General features: G+C 65.4%; 1 protein-coding gene across 5 annotated transcripts in view; it reads left to right on the top strand.

Moving 5' to 3' along the window:
• Positions 1-23,017, top strand: part of NFIX (nuclear factor I X) — a 69,628-nt gene that overhangs the window by 38,239 nt on the left and 8,372 nt on the right. For 3 of the 5 annotated variants that reach the window (XM_056119281.1, XM_056119277.1, XM_056119278.1), the window contains exons 3-8: positions 15,478-15,540; positions 15,642-15,716; positions 15,902-16,022; positions 16,461-16,597; positions 18,253-18,375; positions 20,113-20,288. In XM_056119281.1, coding sequence (XP_055975256.1) covers positions 15,478-15,540; positions 15,642-15,716; positions 15,902-16,022; positions 16,461-16,597; positions 18,253-18,375; positions 20,113-20,288 — 695 coding nt within the window. The remainder of the gene's footprint in view (positions 1-15,477; positions 15,541-15,641; positions 15,717-15,901; positions 16,023-16,460; positions 16,598-18,252; positions 18,376-20,112; positions 20,289-23,017) is intronic. The other 2 variants (XM_056119282.1, XM_056119280.1) reach the window with 1 other exon arrangement.

Below are 23,017 nucleotides of genomic sequence, written 5' to 3'. Positions count from 1 at the left end.
TGGCTATGTATGCTCAGGGCTTACTCCTGACTGAGCTCAGGGGACATTTTCAGTGCTGGGGATCGAACCTGGCTGCCTACAAGGCAAGTGTCCCTCCCACAGTACCATCTCCAAGGCCCCTAAAATGCGTTTTTCTAAAGATCCCAAGTACCATGTTTATTGTGAGGAAAGGACCAACATTCTACCACTTTAGTCATCACTATTAGCCTTTGTATTTTTCTACCCCACCCGTGCATGTGTGTATGCGCGCGCGCACACACACACACACACACACACACACACACACACACTTAGCAGTTTTATTTATTTATTTTTTTGCTTTTTGGGTCACACCGGTGATACACAGGGGTTATTCCTGACTCTGCACTCAGGAATCACTCCTGGCGGTGCTTGGGAGAACCATATGAGATGCTGGGAATCGAACCCGGGTCGGCCACATGCAGGGCAAATTACCTACCCGCTGTGCTGTGGCTCCAGCCCCACACTTAGCAATTTTGAATTGGTTCTATCCCCAGGACCCTATGGGGACCCTAGCAGGCCTCAGTGGGAGCAGCCCCGAGCACTGAGCTGCGAGTAGCCCCCTAATGCTGCTTTGGGGAGGGTCGTGCCCAGCTGCACTCAGGGATCACTTGTAGCACTGCTCAGGGGAACTCTGCATGGTGCCAGGGATGAAACCCGGGTCAGGTGCATAAACGACAAGGCCCTCTATTTATTTATTTTTTTTATTATTATTATTTGCTTTTTGGGTCATATCCAGCTATGCTCAGGGGTCACTCCTGGCTCCGCACTCAGGAATTCCTCCTGGCGGTGCTTGGGGGACCACATGAAATGCCAGGAATCAAACCCGGGTTGGCCGCGTGCAAGACAATTGCCCTCCCTGCTCTAAGGGCCCTCTATTTAAGAGTTTGTAGCACTGTCCTCCCGTTGTTATCGATTTGCTCCAGTGGGCTCAGTAACGTCTCCATTTTGAGACTTGTTACTATGTTTGGCATATCAAATACGTCACGGGGAGCCTGCCAGGCTTTGCCGTGAGGGCGAGATACTTTCGGTAGCTTGCCGTGCTCTCCAAGGGGCCAGAGGAATCGAACCCGGCTCGGCTGGGCTGGCTTCACTCTACCGCTATGCTATCGCTCTAAGTTAATTGTTGTAGTTTGAATTGTTTACCTTGGCTTTTGTGCTGTGGACACTCAGCTGTGGCCTGACTAGCGTTTGTGTCATTGTCGTAGAATCACTCCCTTTGCTCTTGGACCCCATGCTCAGTGCACGGGGCCGACGCCTGGTTCTGAGTTGGGGGTCAGTCCCGGCAGACTCCGGGGATTATTTGGTCCTGGACATGGCTGGGCCTATGCTTTCTCACTGGGCTTTCTCGCTGCCCTTGGAGGCCGCCTCTAGGACTTCCACACTGTCTTACTTCTTCATATCATTTTTGCCGACTCATTCGTGGTGGTCCAGCATCACAAAACCTGGATGCACAAACCCTCGTTTCCAATATTCCCTGTGCTCGGTGGTCCCTTTTCATTTGGGATGCTAGACATTGCCTTTTTTTTTCTGGACTTTGATCAGTGCTCACTTAAAGAAGTCTCGCACGGGCTGTAGAAGCGGCAGTGTATATCTTTGTGAGGGGGGCGGGGGTGTCCACAGGTCGCTGCCAGCCTCAGGGCTTGCCGAGAAACCCACCTGGCGCCTCCCCCCCTGCGTGGTGTAGTGTCTGCAGCCCCATCCCTCCTGGAAAGTTTCCACAGCATTTGTACCTGTACAGCACGTGGTGCTGAGGTGTGGGGCCGCCCCAGGGCCTCCCCCCGACGGGGCATGTGCTGTGGCACTGGGTTCCCCCTGAACCCCTGACCTCCGTCATTGGTGTGGCTGGTGTCAGCTCCCAGGTGTGAGGGAACCGGACCACCCACCAAGCATGGCAGAGCTCACCGTGGACCTCCCTGCCCCTCCCCACCCAGCCCACGTTTCCATAAGAGTCAGGTTCCCCCTGAGGAAGGGGTTCTCAGGGTCCCTGGGATGACAGCATTGGTCCCCTCAGGCCTATCCATGAGCAGGTGCTGGCCATGATTTCTGGGGGTGCCCCAGCCCCACTGTGGAGGTGCATGATGCTGGCAACTGCCGACATGTGCCCTGAGAGATGCCAGGAACTGGGTGTAGAGATGCCTCTGGGGGTGCCCTGCCTTGGGGTCACAGTGCTCCCTGCCCAGGAAGCCCTGTGTGTGAGAGCGAGAGAGTGCGCAGCTCTATCGGGCCCCTGTGACAGTGTGTGTACATGCGTGTGTATGTGCATGAATATGTGCATGTGTGAGTACATGTGTCTATGCATTTGTGTATGCGTGTGCATGTGTGTGCATATGCATGCGTGTGCATTTGCACATGTGTGTGCCCTGTGCACGCGTGTGTAAGTATGCATGTGTGTGTGTGCCCTGCTGGAGCCCCTCCTCTGCACACACCTGTGTATTCCCTGCAGCCTTTCTATTCGTCACTGCCGCGCCTCAGGGCCTTCGCCACCCTTGTCCTGTTGTTTCTCCCCCGTTGCTTGGGCCTGCAGGGTGAGGGTTGGGAATTGGCTGCTGTGGCTCCTTGTGGGGCCGGAGTGTGCGGGGGAGAATGGCGTGGGCCCAGGGTGCGGGTTTGAGGAGGGTTCGGTGTTGGTCTCACCATGGGGGCAGCGGGTGTCCGCGGCCTGCCTGGCTGTTGGGGACAGTCACGGGGCCTTGCAGGGAGCTGCTCCTCCAGGCCAGAGGGAAGGTGCTCGCTGAGCACAGGACCGGCCCGGTTCCCATTCCTGGCACGCTGTGTGGCCCCCGGGCCCTGCTGGGAGTGAGCCCTGAGCAGTGTGGTGTGTGGCCCCAACCCAGGCAAGGAGACAGCAGAAGGCAGCAGGGCTGATCGCTAGAGGGGGGTACCTGGCTCCGGTGGCCATCCCGCCCTGCCCTGTCTGGGTGGGTGCAGGGAGGGGCCAGGGCTGCTTCCTCAGGGGCTCCCTAGCTGCCAACAGGAGCGTCAGGCCATGCCCGGCTCTGTCCAGGAGCCTGACCTGCAGGGTTGCTTGCACTGGCCGCCACACCAGGGGATTGGCAAACTCTGGCGTTTGCTCTGGGCATTCAGAGACGGGGTGCTGCCCAGAGCGTGGCCCCCACCTCACTGAGGGAGCTCGCGGTGACTCGAGCGCCCCAGGTGCTCATCTGAGGGCCGAGCCTGGGGTGCTGGGCAGTTATGATTGGTGCACCCCGAGGGGGGCGAGGCTGCTCCCTGTTATGGACTCCAGCCTTGTGGGCCCGCGTGGAGGTAAGGGCACTGCAAACCCTCCTGTGCCCTCCCCCGGATTGGAGACTGGCCCTGACCCAGTGGCCACCCAGGCACCTGGGACCCCTCTGGAGCCAGGAGGACGCAGGGGCAGCCCTGGGTCAGTTGTCTCCCTTGCGTGCTCCTCAGGCTCTCCACACCCCCCCCCCTGCATCATTCCTCCCCTTCCCACACGGGTCTCCAACTTGAGCCCTTCCGGGAGCCCCTCGGGGGAGTTGCAAGGCCCTGGGTGGGAGGGGGGCGGTCTCAGGCCTGTGCCTGCAGCGGAGAGGGCGCTGCGTGTGCCCTGGGCCCCAGGCCGGGGCGCGTGTGCTTCGCAGACAAAGCGGAGGTTGTGGATGTTGTGAATTCTGCGTTTCGCACCAGCCCTAATAGTGGAGTCGCTTTGCTGTTCCCCCTCGTTCTTTCTGCCTTGACAGCTGCAACCTTATAATTTTACCTTCTCCCCCCTTGCGGGCTCCTTTTCTTCCGTCTCCCCTTCCCGGGGCTTCTGCAGCTCGTCGCCGGGAACCCCCTTCAAGGAGAGGGCACTGCTGACAAGAGGGGAGGGGCCCCCTGTCAAACACGGGGAGTTGATGTTGTGTTTGGGGAAGTGGCTGTAAATAGGCTGCGAGGCTGCGATTGTGCCTCAGCATCCTCCTCTCTGCCTCTCCCCACCAAGGAGCCGGGAAAGGAGGGGAGGGGAGGGGAGGGGGCGAGGTGGGTGGGAGAGCAGCGGGCGCTCGGAGGCTGCAGGGGCTCCTTCTAGCTCACAGACTCAAGGACGGCCGCAGGATGCCAGGTGCCAGCTCTGGACTCCGGCCTGTCCCCTCAGCCCCGCCAGACTGTTGCCCGGGAAAAGGGGGGGGGGGGCTGGGCGTCTCCCCCAGCAGGCCTGGGCAGCCTGGGTCCAGACACCACTTCTTGCTGTTCCGCGGTTGAGTCCAAGCGCAGGTGCTGGCTGGGTGGGGAGCAGGCGACAGACTCAGAACAGACGCCCCTGGCCACCCTCCCTGAGTCCATTTTGAGCCCCGCTTCCAGCCCCGCGAGAAAATGTCGCCCGGCGCCCCAGATCCGCGAACAAAGGTGCCGAGCACGCTGGCTGCGGTGGCCGGGAAATCGATTCCTGTCTGGTGCCAGCAGCCGGCGAGAGATGCCATGTGTGCGGGCCGGGCCCTCCACTGCCCACACGGCCCACACAACCCACGGGCCGCCGTTAGCACCCCCCAGGCCGCTGAAGAGCCTGGCGCCCGCCCAGCCTGGCCTCCTTGGCCCGGGCCGATGCTCAAAACCCCTGAGGGTGGGGGTCTGTGCTGGGCCACGGGGGCTACCCCGGGGACCCCCTCTGCTTCCTAGGTGACCTTGCCTCACCCATCTCTGCTGCCAGGCCTCTGTCCTGCCTCTGACTTGGCTATTTCAGCTTCCGTCTCTCCCGGATCGGTTTTCACGGGCCTAGAGTCCACGTGGGGACATTCCCTATGGACCGTGTCTGTGTCTGTGTCGGGGGCATCAGGGGCTCTGGTGTGGGGCAGCCGTCCCCAAGACCCCTTCCAGAATACTCCATAGCCCACAGTGCCTTGGCCCCTGCCCTGGCACTGAGCCTGGCAGCCTCTACACGTGCCCTGGCCGGGCCTGCAAAGGCCAACGCTGCACTTCGCGTCAGGGCCCGCCTAGATGCGGACATGGGGACACATGGCCACGTGACTGTGCCCACTCGGCCCCCATTACCGCCACCCTCGACGCTCCTTGTGGTCTGGCCGGGATGGTGCTGGCTCCCATGTGGGTACCAGGTGAGCATCCCACACAGGGCCTGGTGCTTGGGGCTCTGCCCAGGAGGGCTGCGTCCCCCATCACTCTGACCCACTGCTGGTGTGTCTCTGGGTGTGTCTCCCTGTGCCCCACAAGCACACCTTCGCTCCACAGGCCCAGTAGCGGTGTCACCTTGGCCCACAGGAGCAGATGAGACCAGACACCATCAGTCCTCCTGGGGGAGCCCCCAGGTGCCCCTGGGGGTCAGGCAGTGAGTAGGGGGCTGGGTGGCCTCCCGCGTGCGGCTGCCTGCTGGCCCCCAATCCAGTCCTCTGGGCCACGCCAGGGGTGCAGCTCTGTCATATAGGATGGAGAGAGGACGGGCCCCGCTGCCCTGACTTCCCTGGTGCAGCTCTGCCTCACCCGCACAGTACCGGGAGCTCCGGGCGGGAGGCGGGTACACGCAGAGGCAGAGCCCCTGCTCCGCTGCCCTTCCGCCTCCCTGGGCCTCTCCCCCACGTGGCTCATTACAGCTCCAGTTGTTCATCCTGACCTCAAGTGCCCTCCCTATTGACCCCTGACCAGTGATACTAATCTGTGTCAACAGGCCCCAGGGGTTAAAGAAACAAGATGCAGACGCCCGCCTCAGCAAGCCTGCCTTAGCAGGTGCCATGCTGCCCGCACGCCACACCCCTCCCCGCCCCCACCCGCTGGCTCTGCCCCTCATGGTTGGTTCCCGAGGGGAGCACTCTGGCCTGCCCTGCCTCTGTCTCCCCCACGCCCAGCATTGTCCCCATGCCCCGGGGAGCAGGGAGGGGGCGGGGGCTTCCTTGCACCCAGGTCCCTGCCTGGTCAGCTGGGAGGGGCTGCCTTCCAGACTTGCAGGGACCCAACTGGGGGGTCGAAGGTGCTAGTACTTGCCCGCTCCTCTGCTCTGAGGTGCTACTCACTGGTGAGGTGGGGTGTCACTTGCTGTCCCCACTGTTCGTTTGTCCCACAATCTGTGCTTTCTCCTTATCCCCCCTCGTCCTGCTCACAGCAGAGTGTCAGCCCCACAAAACCCCGTGGGGGGGGGGGGCAGGCCCTTCTGGGACTCATTACCTCCCAACCACCGCGTGCAGGCCACCGGCACTTTTAGGGGCTCCCTGATGCTGGCTGTGGAGATGCTGGTGGGCTGGGAAGCTCAGACCAAGGGGGTGGGGCTGGTGGGCACCCCCAGGCTGCTCCTCTCCATGCCCCCCCCCCAGCAAGCAGGGCCAGAGGAGATGGTGGGGAAACTTCCAGATCCCAGGAGGGCCTGAGGGACAGGGAGGCTCCCACCTGGACTCAGCTCCCCCTCCCACCCTGTGGAACTGGCCACAGGTGCCCCAGAAGTGCCACATCCCAGGGTCCGGGGCAGGTTAGGGACGGAGGGGACCCCTGGCTGAGTCTGGGGATGGAGGTGTGAATGCAAGGCTGCTGGGGGGGTAGAAGGGAGGGGCACCCCAAGGGGTGCTGCCCCTCCTGCCATCCTGTCCACCCTCCCTGGACACCTCCGGAAACAAAGGCGCTTTGTGGCCCGGCCTGGCTGGCTGCCAGCAGCATTCCTCGCGTGCTTCCTGAGCGCGGCGCCCAGCCCGCCGTCCCTGTGCCCGGCCGGCCCCCGCCCTCTGCTGCCAGCCGCTCCCCCACAAGGGGCATGGCGGGGGCGCCCACCGCCTCACCTGCCCACTTCCACGCCACCCCTCCCCCGACCCTGGGGAGACAGAGGCAAGAGGAAGCGGGGACGGGGGCCCTTCCCGCAACCCCCAGCCCACCTTAACCGCAGCTTCCTGTCCCCGAGGGGGTGGGGGGTAAGAGGGTGAAACCTGGGAGCGGGCAGACACCCCATTCCTCCTCACCCCTAGGCCCATCCATCCGCTCACATGTGCCCTAATGACGCTCCCCCAGGCCACCTCACCCGGGTGGAGAAACGCTGGTAATTTGGAAAGAGAAGGAGCGTTTTTTTACAAGCTGGCGGCCTCAGCAAGAACTTTCCGGTGGTTCTTTCTCGCCTCCTCGTGACGGGTTGGGGCCTCCTTCCCTCCTTCCCTGGGCTCGTTCCCCCCACCCCCCACCCCAGGGGACTTTGGCTGCCAAGGAAGCTGAAGGAAGACCGAGGCCCCGCTGCACCCTGCAGAGAGCGGGCCCTCCCCGGGGACCGCCCCCCCGCTGCCCTGAAGAGTGGGGAGAGTGGGGGTCCTGGTGCCGGGGCGCAGGGGGCGGGAGGGGCCGAGGTGCTGAGCTCACCGCCTCGGCATCTGGCGCCCCCGCCCGCCGCAGCTCCCTCCCGCCAGCGCCGGCTCCTAATAGCTTTTTAAGTCCAACCACATGTGTCTGCGCTTGCTACGCGCCCAGCTGCCCTCCCCTCGGCGAGACCACCCTCCACTTGGCCCCACAGGCTGGGGGAGGGGGTGCCCAGAGCCCAACCCAGCCAGTGTGTGTGTGTGTAGGGGGGGTGGACTCAAGGGGCAGAGCTCTAGGGGCCAGCCCCGAGGAACCCCCCCCGGGCTCCGCTGGGATCCTGGTCTCTGGGATTCTGGAAGCCCGTGGCCGGCCAGCTGGGGAGCCCTCCCCCCAGGACTTTCTTTCTGCTCTGTGACCCCAGGCCCACCCCCGGCCTCATCCACGTGTGCTTCCCTTGCGTGTGAGTGGTCTGCAGGGAGGCCTGCGGGGTGCGGTTTCGGGGTTGGGGGGTGGCAGGGCCCCCCCCCCCCCCCCCGCGAGGCGCAGCGGGCAGGCAGGCCTGGGGTCCTAATGAGAAAATTGCTTCCAGCCAGGGAACCCTGCTCTGGGCTGAAACTGCATCCAGCCCCAGCCAGCTCCGCCCTGGCCCGCAGCAGGCAGGAGGGGCGCAGGCCCTGGCAGTGGGAGGGGACTTGTGCCTCCCAACACCTATGCTAGGGGCGTCCCTTCCGCCGCCTCCGGGGGTCATGAGGGGTGTGGGGATCTCTAGAGCTGGATCCTGGGGGGCAGGGGAGAGCAGTGAGGGAGAGCCAGCCGCCCCCTTGGCTGCGCTGGTACAGCTGGTGCTGAGGGCGCAAGGGCCACCCCAGGCTAGGCAGGCCCAGACGCCCCCCTCCAGCTGCTCACCGGCAGGGCCTGGGAGCAGCCTCTGTGGGGAACCAGGTTCCAGGCAGGAACCACAGCGCCTGTGGCAGGGCAGCCAGCACAGCTGCCCACAGCTGGTGACCTGTGCTGGGCTGAGCCTGCTGGAAGGTTGCATGGGGGGGTACCCTGGCAGGCCCTGGAAGCCTTCTTCCTAACTCCGGGCCCAGACCCCTGTGGGCTCAGCACCCCTGGCCTGGGGACCAGTCTTTGTCGGGGAGCTGGATGTTGGGGGCTTTCTGTGCTTGTCAGGGATGTGGGGGGTGGGGGGGCAGTGCAGTGTTCGAGGCTGTGCAGAGCAGGGCTCCAGCGAGCGAGCGAGCGCAGAGTGGAGGGAGGGAAGAGGCAGGAGGAAGCAACAACCCCATTGTCACCCCCAAATTACTGGCTGGGATGGCAGGGGAGGAGGCGGGAGCCCACATTGTTTACTTAATTAAAAGTAAACAACAATTTGCCGCTGTCAGCCTCCCATTAGCTGGGTGCCGAGCCCCCCTCGGCTCTTCTCCCGCAAGCAAGCCGGGCTCCTGCCCCCCCCCCCCAGCTCCCCGAGCACTGCGAGGTGGAGGGAGACTGAGGTTGAGCCCAGGTCCAAGTGAGCCTGGGGAAACTGTCACCTGCTATGCCCCACAGGGATCACCACCCCTGCCATACTGTACCAGGGGACCAGGGGAGTGGCACCAGGCTCCCCCACCCACCGGCAGAGCCAGCCTCCACCCTCCTCCCCTCCCCTCTCCCCTCTGAGCTGGGGCTCTTGGCAGGGTCTGAAGGGATAAGGGCTGTGGCCTCGCTGGTGGGGGCGCTGGGCTGCTCCCCCCCCCCCCATGCAGGGAGCACCGGTTGCATGCAGGGGCAGGGTGCTTCCTCAGCCCTCCCTGGGCATGCCGGGCTAGGTCCTCAGGAAGCAGCCAGGACTCGGGGTGCCAGCTCAGAGCGGGGGAAGGGGCGCCCAGGGAAATGCAAGGGCTGGCATCAGTTTCCCTCAGGCCCAGAGCAGTGGCCCGCAGGGGTCTGACTCTGACCCCCAGGACTTAGGGACACTGCGGGGTGCGTCAGTCTATCCCAGCGTGCACAGGAGCACAGGAGAGGGAGCCCCAGTTGGGGGACCTGCCTCCTCCCCACATCTGGGTCCTCCCCTCTCGCTCACGGCTCCCAGCTTGCTCCCTCGCACTCCCTCGCACGCAGAAAACTTGGAGAAGTCTGTCCTTCCCGCCTAATTGAATTAAGGGACGGGGCTTGGCAGGACATTATGTATCCGAGCTGGCCTGCTTCAGCCGTCGGTGTTTGCAGGGCTGGGCTCCCCCACTCTGCACCCCTGCTCTCCCCGACTGCAGGGAGGGCCAGGGCGGCAGGACGAGAGCTGACTTCACGCGGGCCTGCAGGTGGGGGGTAGGGGGCGGGGATGGAGCTGCTCCCAGCAGCAGGGGTGAGCCCAGGCTCCGTCTGAGGAAGTGCCCAGAGGTCGCCAAGCCCTGGCTGGAACCGGAACAGATCCCGGGTCTCCTGCGATGGTGGGGGAGGGGGGCCGCAGGCTTGCTGAGGTTCCTCAGTGGACAGTGCTACCTTCTCTGGCCCGGCCTCCGTGCAGAAGCTGGGGGGCCGCTGCCTGCTGCCCACGCCTGTACCCGCAGGCTTGCTAGGGCCAGAGGGGCACCGAGAGCGGGAGCAGGTGGTGGGGGGGCAGGACGGAGAGAAGGTCCCGGGGCGGGAAGGAGCCGGGTCAGGGGGGCCGGCGGGCCTCACCTCGGCTCACCTCTGGCGGGCGAACAAAGGGGCCTTTCTCCCGCGCTGAGCTGTGCCCGGCGGCCCGAGGGTGTGCCGCGCCCCCTTCCCTCCCGGCTCGCCCCCTCGCTCCCCTGCTTCCTGGCTCTGCCAAGCTGCCCCGCCGTCCCCACTTTCTGCGAAGAGTGAAGAAGCGCAACCCAAGTAATTTTCCCCACCCAGGCGCTGCCCCAGCGCCCTCTGCTTGGGGGCGCCGAGCAGGCGGGACCCTCCTGGGCCGGGAGCCCCGAGCACCCCTCCGGTACCGGTGAACCCGGAGGCCCCCCCATCCCCGCGTTCCCGTCCCCCGCCGCCGCAGGCTGCTCCTAATAGTGCTCACAGGCCTCACGGCCTCGTGTCCCATCAGCGGGATCGTCGCATCACTGCAGCCCGGGCTCCGAGGGCCCCTAGTCGCCGCTCCCGCCTCGAGGGTGTGCGGAGGGAAACCCGGGGGCGGGAGGTGCAGAACCCCCGAGCGCGCTGCGCCGGCCCCACCGCCCCGCCGGCCGCCAGCGTTAAACCGCTGCGCCACCTAGCGGCGGCCTATGGGTCTGCATCACCGCCCGCGGCCGCCTGTGCCCTGCTCCCGGCCCAGGCCTCTGGTGGTCCTGGCCTGGTTTTGCTGGGGGCCTGGCCCCGCCCGGGCATCGGGCATCAGGACATCAGTGGGCCTGCAGCACAGGTGGCCTCTTCCCTTCAGCAGCCTGGGCTGTCTGCTGAATCTGCGCTCAGGAATTACTCCTGGAAGTGCTCTGGGGGGCCATATGGGATTCTGGGAATCAAACCCGGGTCCGCCGCGTGCAAGGCAAACGCCCTATCCACTGTGCTATCGCTCTAGCCCCAGGTTCGAGTTTCAAGATCTCAGTGATGCTGAAATAGAGGCCCCAGACCCCACCCAGGCCTGATATTCTTGGTGTATAACACCACCCCCCAGTCTTATGTCACTGGGAAGACCAGGGGTCTGCACAGGGACCCTCAGAGGCCCGGCCTCAAGCTGGGACATTCTATGTGATGCCCCAGGCTGCCGGGCCCTGAGGAGCGAATATGCAGGGGATTCCTCTCTCTCTCTCAACAGGGGGGCAACTTGCTGACCCTCCTGTCCCCGGGCACAAGGCGTGGCAGCCTGGAAGAAACCTCCAGAGACTCTCCTCCACCTTTGCTTCAGCAGGAGCAGAACCTGAGCGCGGGGCGGGGTTCCCACTCAGCACCCCTGACCTGGCCAGCTGTGGGGGCTCCCAGGCACCCCATGCCTGCCCCAGCACGGCCCTCAGCTCCCAGGAATAGGGGTTGACGCAGGTGGCTGGACCGTCTACCTCTGCCTTTGGCCATTCCTTGAGGTGGCCTTGGTGAGGCCAAGACTGGGGTGGGAGCAGGTATGCATGTGGCCTTCCCTGGGACAACTTCCGCCCAGAGCTCCTCCCTGCAGTGGGCAGTGAGGTCACTTAGGAGGGAGCAACCCCAGATGCTGAAGTCTTCCTGGGAGGGGCCGCCTGGATGCCCCTCTCAGCTCGGTATCTGGTTTGGGGGCCACCTCTGGCCAGGCTTGGTCCGAAGCCCCCTGGCTTCTCTCCCTTAACCCGGAAGCCTGTGCTCCTGGGGTCCCCTGCCCCTCGCCCTGCTTGTGTGGGTAGCTTGGGAACACTGTTACTACTTTCTTTCCATAAAGGCTCCCTAGCCCCCCACTTCCTGGGTCTCTTGGCATCTCTGAGGCCTCGATGTGCCTCCCAAGCCGCCCCCATTATTTTCATTTTGTCTTCCTTCATTTTTTTTCTCTTTTTGGGGTCACACCCAGCAATGCTAGTGGTTTCTCCTGGATCTGCACTCAGGAATTATTCCTGGCAGTGCTTGGGGGACCATATGGGATGCCAGGGATCGAACCCGGGTCAGCTGCGTGCAAGACAAGCGCCCTACTCACTGTGCTATCACTCCAGCCCCTTCTTTCATTCTTGACTCTGGGGTTCCTGGTCTCTCTAGGGCCTTCCCCCACCCCTGCTTGTTCTGGAGATTGACACCCCACCCCTGGCCTGGGACCCTCAGAGGCCTGGCCTCAAACTGGGACATTCTGTGTGACGCTCCAGGCTGCCTGGCCCTGAGGAGCTGGCGTTGGGCAGGCAGGGGCTGGGAGAAGGAGGGACGGCTGATGCTGGAGAGTGGGGTGCAGGCAGGCCGGAAGGGCCATGCTGGAAAGAAGCGGGTGGGGGCAGCTGAGGTGGGCACCCCCACAGGGTCCTCTCTTGGCCTGCGGCTGCGCGGGACCTTCTGTGCTGTTGAGTTGCAGGGACAGACGCCTCAGGGGCTGCGGGTCACTTGACTGTCCCCTGCATCATGTGACCTTTGGCCCAGGCCTGGGCGGTACCATCTCCGGCTGGAGCTGGGCTGGAGGCAGCATCACCCCCAAAGCACCCAGTTCCGTGTGGGCACACCCTGCAGGCTCCCCCCCGCTGACTCTGCTTCGCCTCAGGACCTTCGGGGGGCTGAGGGAATGCGGGGTCTCCCCACCCACCCACATCTAGGCCCGGGACTCAGCTTCTCCTGCTTCCGCTGGTGACTGAGGACGGGTGAGGAGGGGGGTCTCTCGACCCCGTCCGCACACCCAGCTCCTGGCCCTGCTTCCTGGCCAGCTCCTGCCTCCAGCCTGACATGAGGGGGGCCCTGTTTCAGGGTGCGGAGAGCGGGGGGCGGAGGAGGGTCCTGAGCCCTCCCTCTGCCCTCTGGCTGCCCTGTGGGCTTGGGGGCGTCCCCGATCCCCATGTGAGTGGAGACAGGGAGAGCCCCTCGGTGACCCGGCCCTGAGCCCCCCATCCACCCGCCGCTCCCTCCTGGGGGTATCTCAGATTCTCAGACTTGGGTTTCACGGGCACAATAGTCACATTCTCCCGCCCGTCCTGCCGCGCCGCCGGGCCGCTGCTCCCCTCGAGATTGGGTTTCTGTGCCCTGGCGCTCCCCAGTCTTGGGCGGGGTGGGAGTGCCAGGCAGAGGACAGGAGCCCCCGGGGCTGGGGTGCTGCTTTGGGGGCTAGTGCACAGGTTTCTGTGTGGTCACTGGCGTGATCCCCCAAAGGACATCAACTTTAGAAAGAAGCTTCTGGAAACCAGTCTAGCTGGGGAAGGGCGAGGTGCCTCGGGACGACGGTCTTGCACGCTGCTGCCACGCACGGGGTGTGCAGCCAGGCCTCCCCGGCCACTCGGCCTCACGGCCCCCCTCCCCACACAGGGCCCCCGCAATCAGGGCTTGGGTCTGCGCCTGGCCAGCCTGCGAGCACCCTCGCCCGGGGACGCAAGGCCTCTGTTAGGTGTGTGGGCCCTGCAGACACGCGCATCCATCCAGACACACGTGCACACACGCACGTGTGCAATGAGCATCATTAGCGGCAGGGGCCCGGGGACAGAGCGGACTGCAGGGAGGGGGCCAGAAACAGTTCTGGAGGGCACAGTGGAGGCTTGGGGTGCTGGGGTGGCCGCTACAGAGGGTCTGGCGGGGCTCCAAGCATGGAGAGAAATGGGAAGCAGTGCTGCTCACGGAGGTGAACCCCGAGCCCCGCTTGGCAGTCCTGCAGCCCCGCACACACCTCTGCCCCCCTGCAGAGATGTCCTTTCTGGACGCCCCCAGCCCCCCTCCAGCCCTGGGTTTCCGCTCCGAGCAGGAGCCGGCTCTGGGGTGAGGGTGGGGGTCCTCTCCCTGAGCAGGGCGCCCCAGGGCCTGGGCCACACAGCAGCTGGGCGCCTGCCCACTGTGCCAGCCAACCCTGCGGTGCCCGACCCGCCTCTGCCAGCCCAGCCACCAGCTGGCTCATTGTCGCCAAGGAGTGCAGACCCCAGGGGGCTCCGGGTGGAAGCTCCGTCCCGCGGGGGCCGGGTACAGGGACCAGGGGCGCGCGGCTGCAGGGGGCTGCTGGCAGGGGCGATGGTGCCTGGGACCGGGAGATAAAGGGGTGAGCAGGGCTCTCTCCCCGAAGGGGTCTCCGTGTGTTTGTTCAGCTGGTGCCTCCGATAAGCCCCAGGCGGCCGAGAGGATGCGGGAGGGGGCCTCTTCGGTCTCCCCCATCCCGACTGGCCTCAGGCTCCTGTGTCCCTTGGGGCTTGGCCCTTGGTGGGGACAGCACCTGCTTCCCTGTGGCCCGGGGCCAGCGGTCACTCCTGGGGGGCCGGCGACTCCCCCCCACCCCGGGATGATGAAGGGGGCTGTGGAGCAGGGTTCAGGGCGCACGGGGATGGCGCCCCCCCTTGTCCATCTGGGCGGTGGCTCCGGGTGCCTCTAAGATGGCTGCGGGCTAAGATGGCCGCCGGCACCCCACCTGCCCCCCAGCCCAGCCTGCTCAGGAAGGCCTTCCTGCCTGTCACGAGCCCCTGCAGCCCCATTTATCTCGGCGCGGGCGGGCGCTGGCCCACCTCCATCTCTTTGTCGGCTCCCTCCTCGCTGGCCCTGGGCCGGGCTTACGCCTGCGTGCCACCGTCTCCACCTGGCCGTGCCCACTGCTGGGACCCCACGAGGAGCTGGGGGGTGGGGGGGGCTGCCGCATCGGCCCCTCACCCCAGGCCCAGGGAGTCGGCGCCAGGTAGCGGTGAGGGCCCGAGTCACAGTCTGGCCACTGAGGGGCCCCTGGCACTGACAGCCCGGGTCTGCTCCGGGTCTGCCGCGGGCTCATGACTGTTCTGGGAACGGACCCAAGCGGGCAGGTGGGGCCGGGTGCTGCCCCCTGCCCAGTCGCCGGGCGAGCAACCTTGGCTTCTCCTTGTCCACCTCTGTGCACACGAGGCCACCGGCTGAGTGAGCCCCGGGGTGGGGGGTGGGAGGTGGGGGGAGTTGGGAGAAGGCCCCACCCCGCCAGGGTCAGGCTTTCCCGAGCTGACCCTCCTCAGGGACCCCAGGCTCTGCGGGCTGCCTTCGTCCTGGCCCCCAAGCCCAGCCCCCCTCTGCCACCCTCGCACCAGCTGTCGTGCCCGGGCAGGCATTTGGGAGGTCGTCGTGGTATCCCCGTGCACACAAAGCTTGGAGGACCCGGAGCTGGGGGCGGGGGGCTTTCCCAAGCTCCGGCGGATAATTGTCGCAAAAGCCCCCTGCCCCCCACCCCTGGCCCTCGAAGCCCCGCGCACAATGGGCCCTTGTCTGGCTCCTCGGAGCAGCTGTGGCACTGGGGCCCAAGACAGCCCAGACAGGCTGGCACGGAGTGGGCGCGGGCACCCGCGGCCCGGGTTGCCAGGCAGTGCCATAAGCATAAAGGTGAGGTGGGGGCGACTGGGAGAGGCCCCTGGGTGCCGTCCAGAGATCACTGGCTCCTGGACTGTCGCTCCCCGAACTCCCCCACGCCTCTCCCGGGGGACTTGCTCCCCAGGGCTCCTTGGGGCTCAGGTGGGGACAATTAGATCAGTCACAGCTGGGCAGCGGCAGCACCCAGGGAGCCCCTGGGCTGTGGCCTCATACCCCACAGTGCCCAGGACACTCCCCAGAAGGCCGCGGGGCCTTCCCACCCCATTTTCCGGCTGCAGGGGTACTCCGCGGAAGGGTGCGTGGACGCTGGGGTCCTGACCGTGCCCCCCTTCCCCGCCCCTCTGTCTCCTGCAGAATCCGGACAATCAGATAGTTCCAACCAGCAAGGAGATGCGGACATCAAACCACTGCCCAACGGTCAGTGTCTCCGTATGCCCTGTGGCATCCCCACCCCCCGGTGTGGCGCCTGGCACCCCCCTCGCTCATCCCACCCCCTCACCCGCCCCTTCCCTCCTCAGGGCACTTGAGTTTCCAGGACTGTTTTGTGACTTCGGGGGTCTGGAATGTGACCGAGCTGGTGAGAGTGTCACAGAGTAAGTGAGAACCCCGGGGGAGGGTGGGGTGTCCGCTCCGCCATATGGGACACCGCGCTGGGGGGGCGGTGGCCCCCGCGAGCCTCCTGGCCATGCACCTGCGTCCGGGGAGCCGCCCCAGCCTTCCCCGCGGGTTGCCCACCTGCCAAGCCTCACCTGGCTCCCTCTTGCTTCCTTCTGCCCAGCTCCTGTGGCCACGGCCTCAGGGCCCAACTTCTCCCTGGCAGACCTGGAGAGCCCCAGCTACTACAACATCAACCAGGTGACCCTGGGCCGGCGCTCCATCACCTCCCCTCCCTCCACCAGGTGAGCCCCGCTTCCGGCCTCACTCCTGCCTCCCCGACTCATACCCCTGCCCCAGCGGCTGGCATCACTCTGCTCAGGGGCCCATCACCCTGCCTGTCCCTCAGGGGGCCAGCTGAGTGGGAACAGGCCAGGGGGGACACCCGCAGGGCTGGGAGACGGCGAGTCCACAGGAAGCAGGAGCTCCTGGCGTTGGCTGTGTGGGGAGGCCCGGCCAACCGCTTGGTTACGGGGGTGCCTGTCCCGCCCGATCCAGTCGCACCCAGCATCAGAGCTGGGCACTTGCTGGGCCCTGAGCAGAGCCAAAAGGGGGGAGGGAGCAGCGGGGGGGGGGGGGGCTCTGGGGGAGGAGGCGGAGCTGAGGGGTGCAGACAGGACGCGGCCCCGGGACCCGGTTCTGAGTAGACACTGGTGCCCCCTGACCACCCTGCCCCCGCCTAGCACCACCAAGCGCCCTAAGTCCATCGATGACAGCGAGATGGAGAGCCCCGTGGACGACGTCTTCTACCCCGGGACGGGCCGCTCCCCTGCGGCGGGCAGTAGCCAGTCCAGCGGGTGGCCCAACGACGTGGACACAGGTAGGGCGCCCGCCGCCAAGCCCTACCGGCCCACACGGGGAGCAGCCCCCCAAAGGAGAGTCCGCAAGTGGCACAGAGCCCTCAGGGGGTGTGTGGGGACCCCAGTGCCGCACTTCTGTTCTCTGCATGGGGGCAGCTCCTGGTGGAGGGTTCGAGCCCCACCCAGTCTGCCTGTTCAGACACATCTGCAGCCGCCCTGCATGCTGGCGCCGTGTGACCCCCCAGACCCCCAGACATACTTCCTGAGGTGGTCCTAGAAGTCAGAGCTGGGCAGTGCTCTCCACAGGCGCAGGAGAGCCCCCCACCCCTACTGACATCCCATTCCCAGGGACCCTCCACCTCCAGCAGCTGTGAGTGGGAGGGCAGACCGGAGAGGCTGTGTGGGAAGTACTCTGTGTGCGTGTGTGTGCATATCTGGGTGTGTGTACCTGTGTATGTGCATGTGCATGTCTGTGTGTGTGCATGCCTGTGTACATGTGTGTGTGTGTGTGTGTGCCTGAGTGTGTGCGTGTGCATGACTTTGTGTGAGTGTTCCTGAGTGTCTGCGTGTGTGTTCCTGAGTGTATGTGTGTGTGTCTGTGTGCATATGCATTCCTGTGTGTGCGTGTGTGTGTGTGCCTAAGTACATGTGTGCCTGTGTGTGTACCTGCATGTGTCTACATTCATGTGTATGTGCACTTTCTTGAGTGTGCGCGTGTGTGTGTGCCTGTGTGTGTGCGTGTGCACACCTGAGTGTGTGCGTGAGTGCCTGCATGTGTCTACATTTGTGTGTGTACTGTGCGCCTGCATGCGTGTGTCTACATGTATGTGCATGCCTACACGTGTGTGTGTGCGTGCCTGTGTGTGCGTGCATGTGTTTGTGCAGCCTGTCCCCACCCCTCAGACTGGGGCATGGGACCCGACGGCCGTCTACCTGGAAGGAAGGTCAAGGGAAGTGGCTGGCGGGTGCAGCCCCAGGTGCAGGGAGCATGTGCGGGGCAGGCAGAGACCCCCCCCCCCCATGCCGCGCACCCCGGCCGGCCTGCAGCTCTGCCCTCCTCTCCCTCCTCGCTCAGCGCTCTCTCCTGTCTCCTGGCTGTCTGCTCCCGCACCACTGCTGCACACCCCCAGCTCCCCGCATCAGCCCCCCTCTCCCTCCCCACCCCACCCTGGCTGCGACAGATCGACAAATCGCCAATTAGGCAGCCCAGCTGCAGGACAGTGAACAGCTGGGGAGGCGCTGTGCGGCTGCAGGGACAGCTGTGCACAGCTGGTGCCCCCCTGCCAGCTCTCAGGTGGCGCACAGCTGCGCCAGATAACACCTCCGCGGGCGCGGGCTGCAGAGCACCCGCCCCTCCGCGCCTCTCCAACAGCCTGCCTGTCCCTCAGCGCTGCCCCCCACAGCTGACCCCCCCTCCCGCCCAGCCTGTGCCCCGCTCAGCGATGGGGGTTCTGCCCCACCTAGCTCCCAGCCCGGCCTCCAGGGCCGCCCCCTCGTGATCTCAGGTTCTGGACCCCGCTGGTCCTCGGAGCCTTGTCCTTGCCCACCGCCTGCGGGTCAGAGGCCAGCGGCCCAGGGGACGCCCCCTGCGGACGCCCAAAGGAACCAGGTGCTGCTTCCCCACCCTCCTGCGGCAGCCGCTCAACCCGCCCGTGTTGCTGCTTCCTCCCCCCAGGCCCGGCTTCTCTAAAGAAGTCAGGAAAACTGGACTTCTGCAGCGCGCTGTCCTCGCAGGGCGGCTCCCCGCGCATGGCTTTCACGCACCACCCGCTGCCTGTGCTGGCTGGAGTCAGACCAGGTGAGACCGCGGGGGGCGGGGCGGTTCCTCGGCCCCACGCATGCACGCTCACACATGGACACACGCAGGAACACACACGCGCCCAGGAACACCCGCACACGGCGCACGCACGCAGGCACAGGGCCCTGCGCACGCGCATTGCGTGCATGAGCCCCCCCGCCCTGCTCCCCGCGGGTGCAGAGCCTCGGCCCCGGCTTGGAGCGAGCATGTGGCTGCTGGCTTCTCTCCCCTCCTGGGACCCCCGTGGGTGACGCGGACAGGAGCCCCCAGAGGCGCTCGTTCCCTTCTCTGGGCTGCTCGACGGGTTCTGGAAGCAACGGGCCCAGGAGGGGGGGGGCCAGCCAGGAGCCAGCCCTGGCGGCAGGTGCCGCTGTCCTGCTCAGCCCAGGGTACCTGGGTGCTGACACCTACTGCCACAGCCCCACTCGGCCTGCCCCCGGCACCCTCTGCTGTGCTCCCTGTGTCCACCCTGTCTCCAGGCCCCTGACGCCTCCCTCCCCGCTGCCTCCTCCCTCTCCCCTCCTCTTCTTGGGGCTTCCTGGCCCGGAGCCCAGGGCAGCCAGAACAGTCAGGGTGTGGTGGCTGCAAGGGGTGGGGGCTGGGCGCCCCCCCCCCCCCGCCCCACTTTCATGAACTCCAGAGAGAAGCCAAGTTTCCTCAGCCCCTCTTGAAAGGAGCGCAGGAGCTGCCAACGCCTGATTGGAAACAGACGGGCGGGGGGGGGGGGGGGGTGGAGGGACGGGAGGCAGTGTGCAGGGGTGCTGCTGCTCGAACCACAGAGATGGGGCCTGGGCAGCAGGCCGTGCTGCCCGCTGGGCATGAAGGGCTGGACACACACACCTCAGGCACATTGGGGTTGAGGGGCTGTGGCCCACCCCAGCCATGGGGGATTCGAGCAGAGGGGGGCCCTGCCACACACGCAGGGGAGGAAGGTGCTGCTCTAGTCTCCCTGTGAGCCCGTGTGGACGCAGTGGGAGCAGAGGATGGGGGAGCCGCGTGCCCGGCCTCTGGGGTCTGTCCATGGCCTCCCTGTGGGCGCGCCTCAGATGCGCTCACCTTGCTGTTGAGTTGCAAGGTTGATTTTTGTTTTTTTGTGGTTTTTTTTTTGGTTAGGGGGCGGAGAGGTGCAGCACCCAGTGGTGTTCAGGAGCTACTCCAGGCGCTGCACTCAGGATTGACTTTCGGCGGGGTCCAGGGCCCCCGTTGGAGTGCCGGGGAGGGGGTCAACGCAGTAGTATAGTGAGTAAGGCTCTTACTCACTCCGGAAGGTACCCCGAGCCCGCTAGGAGTGTGTCCTGAATGAAGAGCCAGGTGTAAGGGCTGAGCACCACCGGCATGGCCCCCAAAATAATAAATGAAAACAGACTCAGGTTGGCGGGGGGCAAGGCCAGTGCCTTTATTTATTTTATTTTTATCATTGTTATTTTGCTTTTTGGGTCACACCCAGCAATGCTCAGGGGCTACTCCTGGTTCTGCACTCTGTAATTACTCCTGGTGGTGCTTTGGGGGACTATATGGGATGCCGGGGATTGAACCCGGGTCCGCCAGTGCAAGGCAAGCGCCCTACCCGTTGTGCTATTGCTCCAGCCCCAGGCCATACCTTCAGTTCCAGGTGCTCTCCCTGGCCCTTGGACCCTGGGCTCCAGAGCGCAGGGCCTCCCGTCCCTACCTGCCCGCACCCCTGCCTCCCTCTCTCCCGGGCGGGCCCTGACGCCTCTCTCCGGCCCGCGCCTGCAGGGAGCCCCCGGGCCACGGCTTCCGCCCTGCACTTCCCCTCCACGTCCATCATCCAGCAGTCGAGCCCGTACTTCGCGCATCCGACCATCCGCTACCACCACCACCACGGGCAGGACTCGCTCAAGGAGTTTGTGCAGTTCGTGTGCTCGGACGGCTCGGGCCAGGCCGCCGGACAGGTGAGTGCTGGGGCCCGGGAGCCGTGCTGGCCTCTGTCTGTCCCACACTTATGAGTCTGCCCCGGGTGGAGCAGCCCAGGGCTGGCCATGCCCAAAGCCGTGTCCTCTGGGCCTCGGGGTCCGCGTCCCATTTGCTGGGCCCTTTGTCCTGCCTGTCTCTGCTCCCCCTGGTCTGTCCTGACCCCCATGGCCCCTGGGGGTGCAGTGGCCCTGGGTATGGCGAAGGGGGTGCTTTCTGTCGCAGCTACAGGTAGGTTCCCTGGGCATATAGTGTCGGTCTGGACAGGGATCGGGAGGCCGAGCAAGCTGGGCCACCCCTGTGATGGGCCAAACTCCCCCCACTGGGCACTCCCAGATTCTGGGGGTTCCCTCTTGGCTCTGGGCCCTGTCCTATGTGTTTGGGGGAACTTTCAGCACCTCCAGTCTCTGTGGCTCCGTGTCTGTGGGGGCAGCGTCTCAAGCAGAGGGCCCTGGGCTGGGCTCTGGCCTCAGGCAGCTCCTACCAGGAGACTCCCCAGTTTCCTTGCCTGCCCAGGGGTGCAGCCAGAGGTACTGTCCAGGGGCCCGGCCCTTCCCCACAGAGGTTCCTCAGAGCCTTGCCCGCCTCTGCCCTGGCACCGCCGACCGGCAGAGTGGCTGTAGTGCAGCCACCACAATGCTATCTGTAGAGGTGCCACCGGGCCCGCAGTCCGGTGCCCTGCATGTGGGCCTGCAGAGGCAGTGGGAGTCTGAGCCCCAGCAAGACCCCCCGAGGGGCCCTGGGCTGAACTCCAGGGTTCAACTGCACTGGACGCTAACAGGACAGGGCTGTGGCCGACTGCCCACAGCCGCCCAGGCTCCCGAAGGAAGATGACCAAGAGCCCCCCGCCAGCCTCAGAGCTGCGCCACGCGGGCACCCCCAACACCCGGAGCGCCCCCTTCGTGCCTTTGGGCCACAGGTTCACTTCAAGAAGCACCTCCCAGAGCCCAGGGTCCCCTCCTCGCACCTTTCGGAATCTGGAGACCAAGAGCGTGTACGCACCTGATAGGCAAGCACCCCGCGGCTTCCTCAGCTCCAGCCAAAGCCCAACTCAGAAGACCTGTGCCCAGTGGCAAAGGCTGGACCACCCAGACACATTCTTGCTGCGTGCCAGACTCGGGGCCGCCCCCAGAGTCACACTCGGCCTCGTCATCCGCAGCCAGCGAGGCGCCGACTCAGCCCTGGAGCTGGTGGCCCCCAAGGCGTGCCCCAGCCCTTCGGAGCGTGCTGGGAACCTGGGAACCGCTTCAAGAAACAGCCTGGAGGGGCTGGAGATAGCACAGCTGGTAGGGCATTTGCCTTGCATGCGGCCGACCAGGGGTTCGATTCCCAGCAACCCATTTGGTCCCCTGAGCATTGCCAGGAGTAATTCCTGAGTGCAGAGCCAGGAAGAACCCCTGTGCATCGCCGGGTGTGACCCAAAAAGCAAAAAAAAAAAAAAAAAAAAAAAAAAAAAGAAAGAAAGAAAAAAGAAGCAGCCTTGAGAATCCGGGGGTGGAGGGGGTGCAGGGCTTGCCTCCTGGAGGGATCCACTGTGTTGAGGGGCTTCAGGGAGGCTGAGAATCCCTCCAGAACTCCAGCCCGCACACGCACCACTGCCTCTCGGACTGGGGGCAGGGGGGCGCCCACACAAAGCAGGCAGCAGGACTGGCCGCTGGGCCACAGGGCTCTGGACATGCAGCTGACGGCTCTGTCCAGGCAGGCCATCCCAGTGGCCCTCATGGCACATGTGTGTGCCCTGGACAGGGGTGAAGGGACATGAGGGAGGGGTCGGCTAGAGCCTGGGCAGTTTTCTGGGGACTTAGAGCAGGTGTGGGGGAGACGCCCAGCCCTGTTACAGGGGACAGAAGCAGTGGAGGCTACGGGGTCACAGGGGTGAGGAATGGTGGGGGCAAGTTGCTGAAAGAGCCCGCGGGGCCCCCCCCCCCGGAACACAAGGAACACAGACAGTCCAAGTTTGAGCATCGGCCGCAGCCCCTGCAGCTCCCGTCCTTGATGGAACATCTGACTGCAGCGCCTCGGGCAGCCGTGGAGAGGGGGCCGCACCCCTGCAGAAGCCCCCCAGCCACATGTGTGTCGCAGAAGTCCCCTGGAGAGGAGAAGGGCTCCTCGGGGCCTGGACCTGGCGAGGCGCCAAGGAGCCAGGGGCTGGGAGAGCAGCCCAGCGAAGAGGAAGAAACCTGCCAGGCTCTGCCCAGAGACGGAGGTTTCAGCCTGGAGGCGCCTCCGCACCCCAGGCCACCCACCCCAAGGCACAAGATGGCTGGAAGGACAAGCCTGGCGGCAGCAGAAAATCACAGCAAAACAGGCGAGACAGGGCTGGCGGCGAGGGACTCCCAGAGCGGCAAGCCCCAGGCCTCCCCTTGGGGCAGGCTGGTGGGCCCAGGGCGCAGGGCCGGATGCCCGGGGTCCCTCCCTCAGTCTCACCCAGTGCCAGGGGCCCACCATGGTGGGGGACACGGGGCGAGCCGGTGCCTCCCTCTGGCTGGGCACGGTGGTCTATGGGAACGGGGAAGCTGTGGGTGCTTAGCTCGCGCGGCCAGGCTGCGGGCTGGGGGACCTGGAGCAGTGATGTGCCCGCCGGACACCCCTCTTCCCTCTCCCTGCGCCACAAGAGGACCCCCCCACACACACACAAGAGCGACACCCGACAGCCGAGACACCACGCAGAGGCCCCCGGCTGAGCGCGGCCGAGTGGAGCGGCCAGGGC

This window comes from Sorex fumeus, unplaced genomic scaffold, assembly GCF_029834395.1.
Source record: "Sorex fumeus unplaced genomic scaffold, SorFum_2.1 ptg000041l, whole genome shotgun sequence".
NCBI lineage: Eukaryota > Metazoa > Chordata > Mammalia > Eulipotyphla > Soricidae > Sorex > Sorex fumeus.
This window is presented reverse-complemented; position numbering and strand designations above follow the sequence as displayed.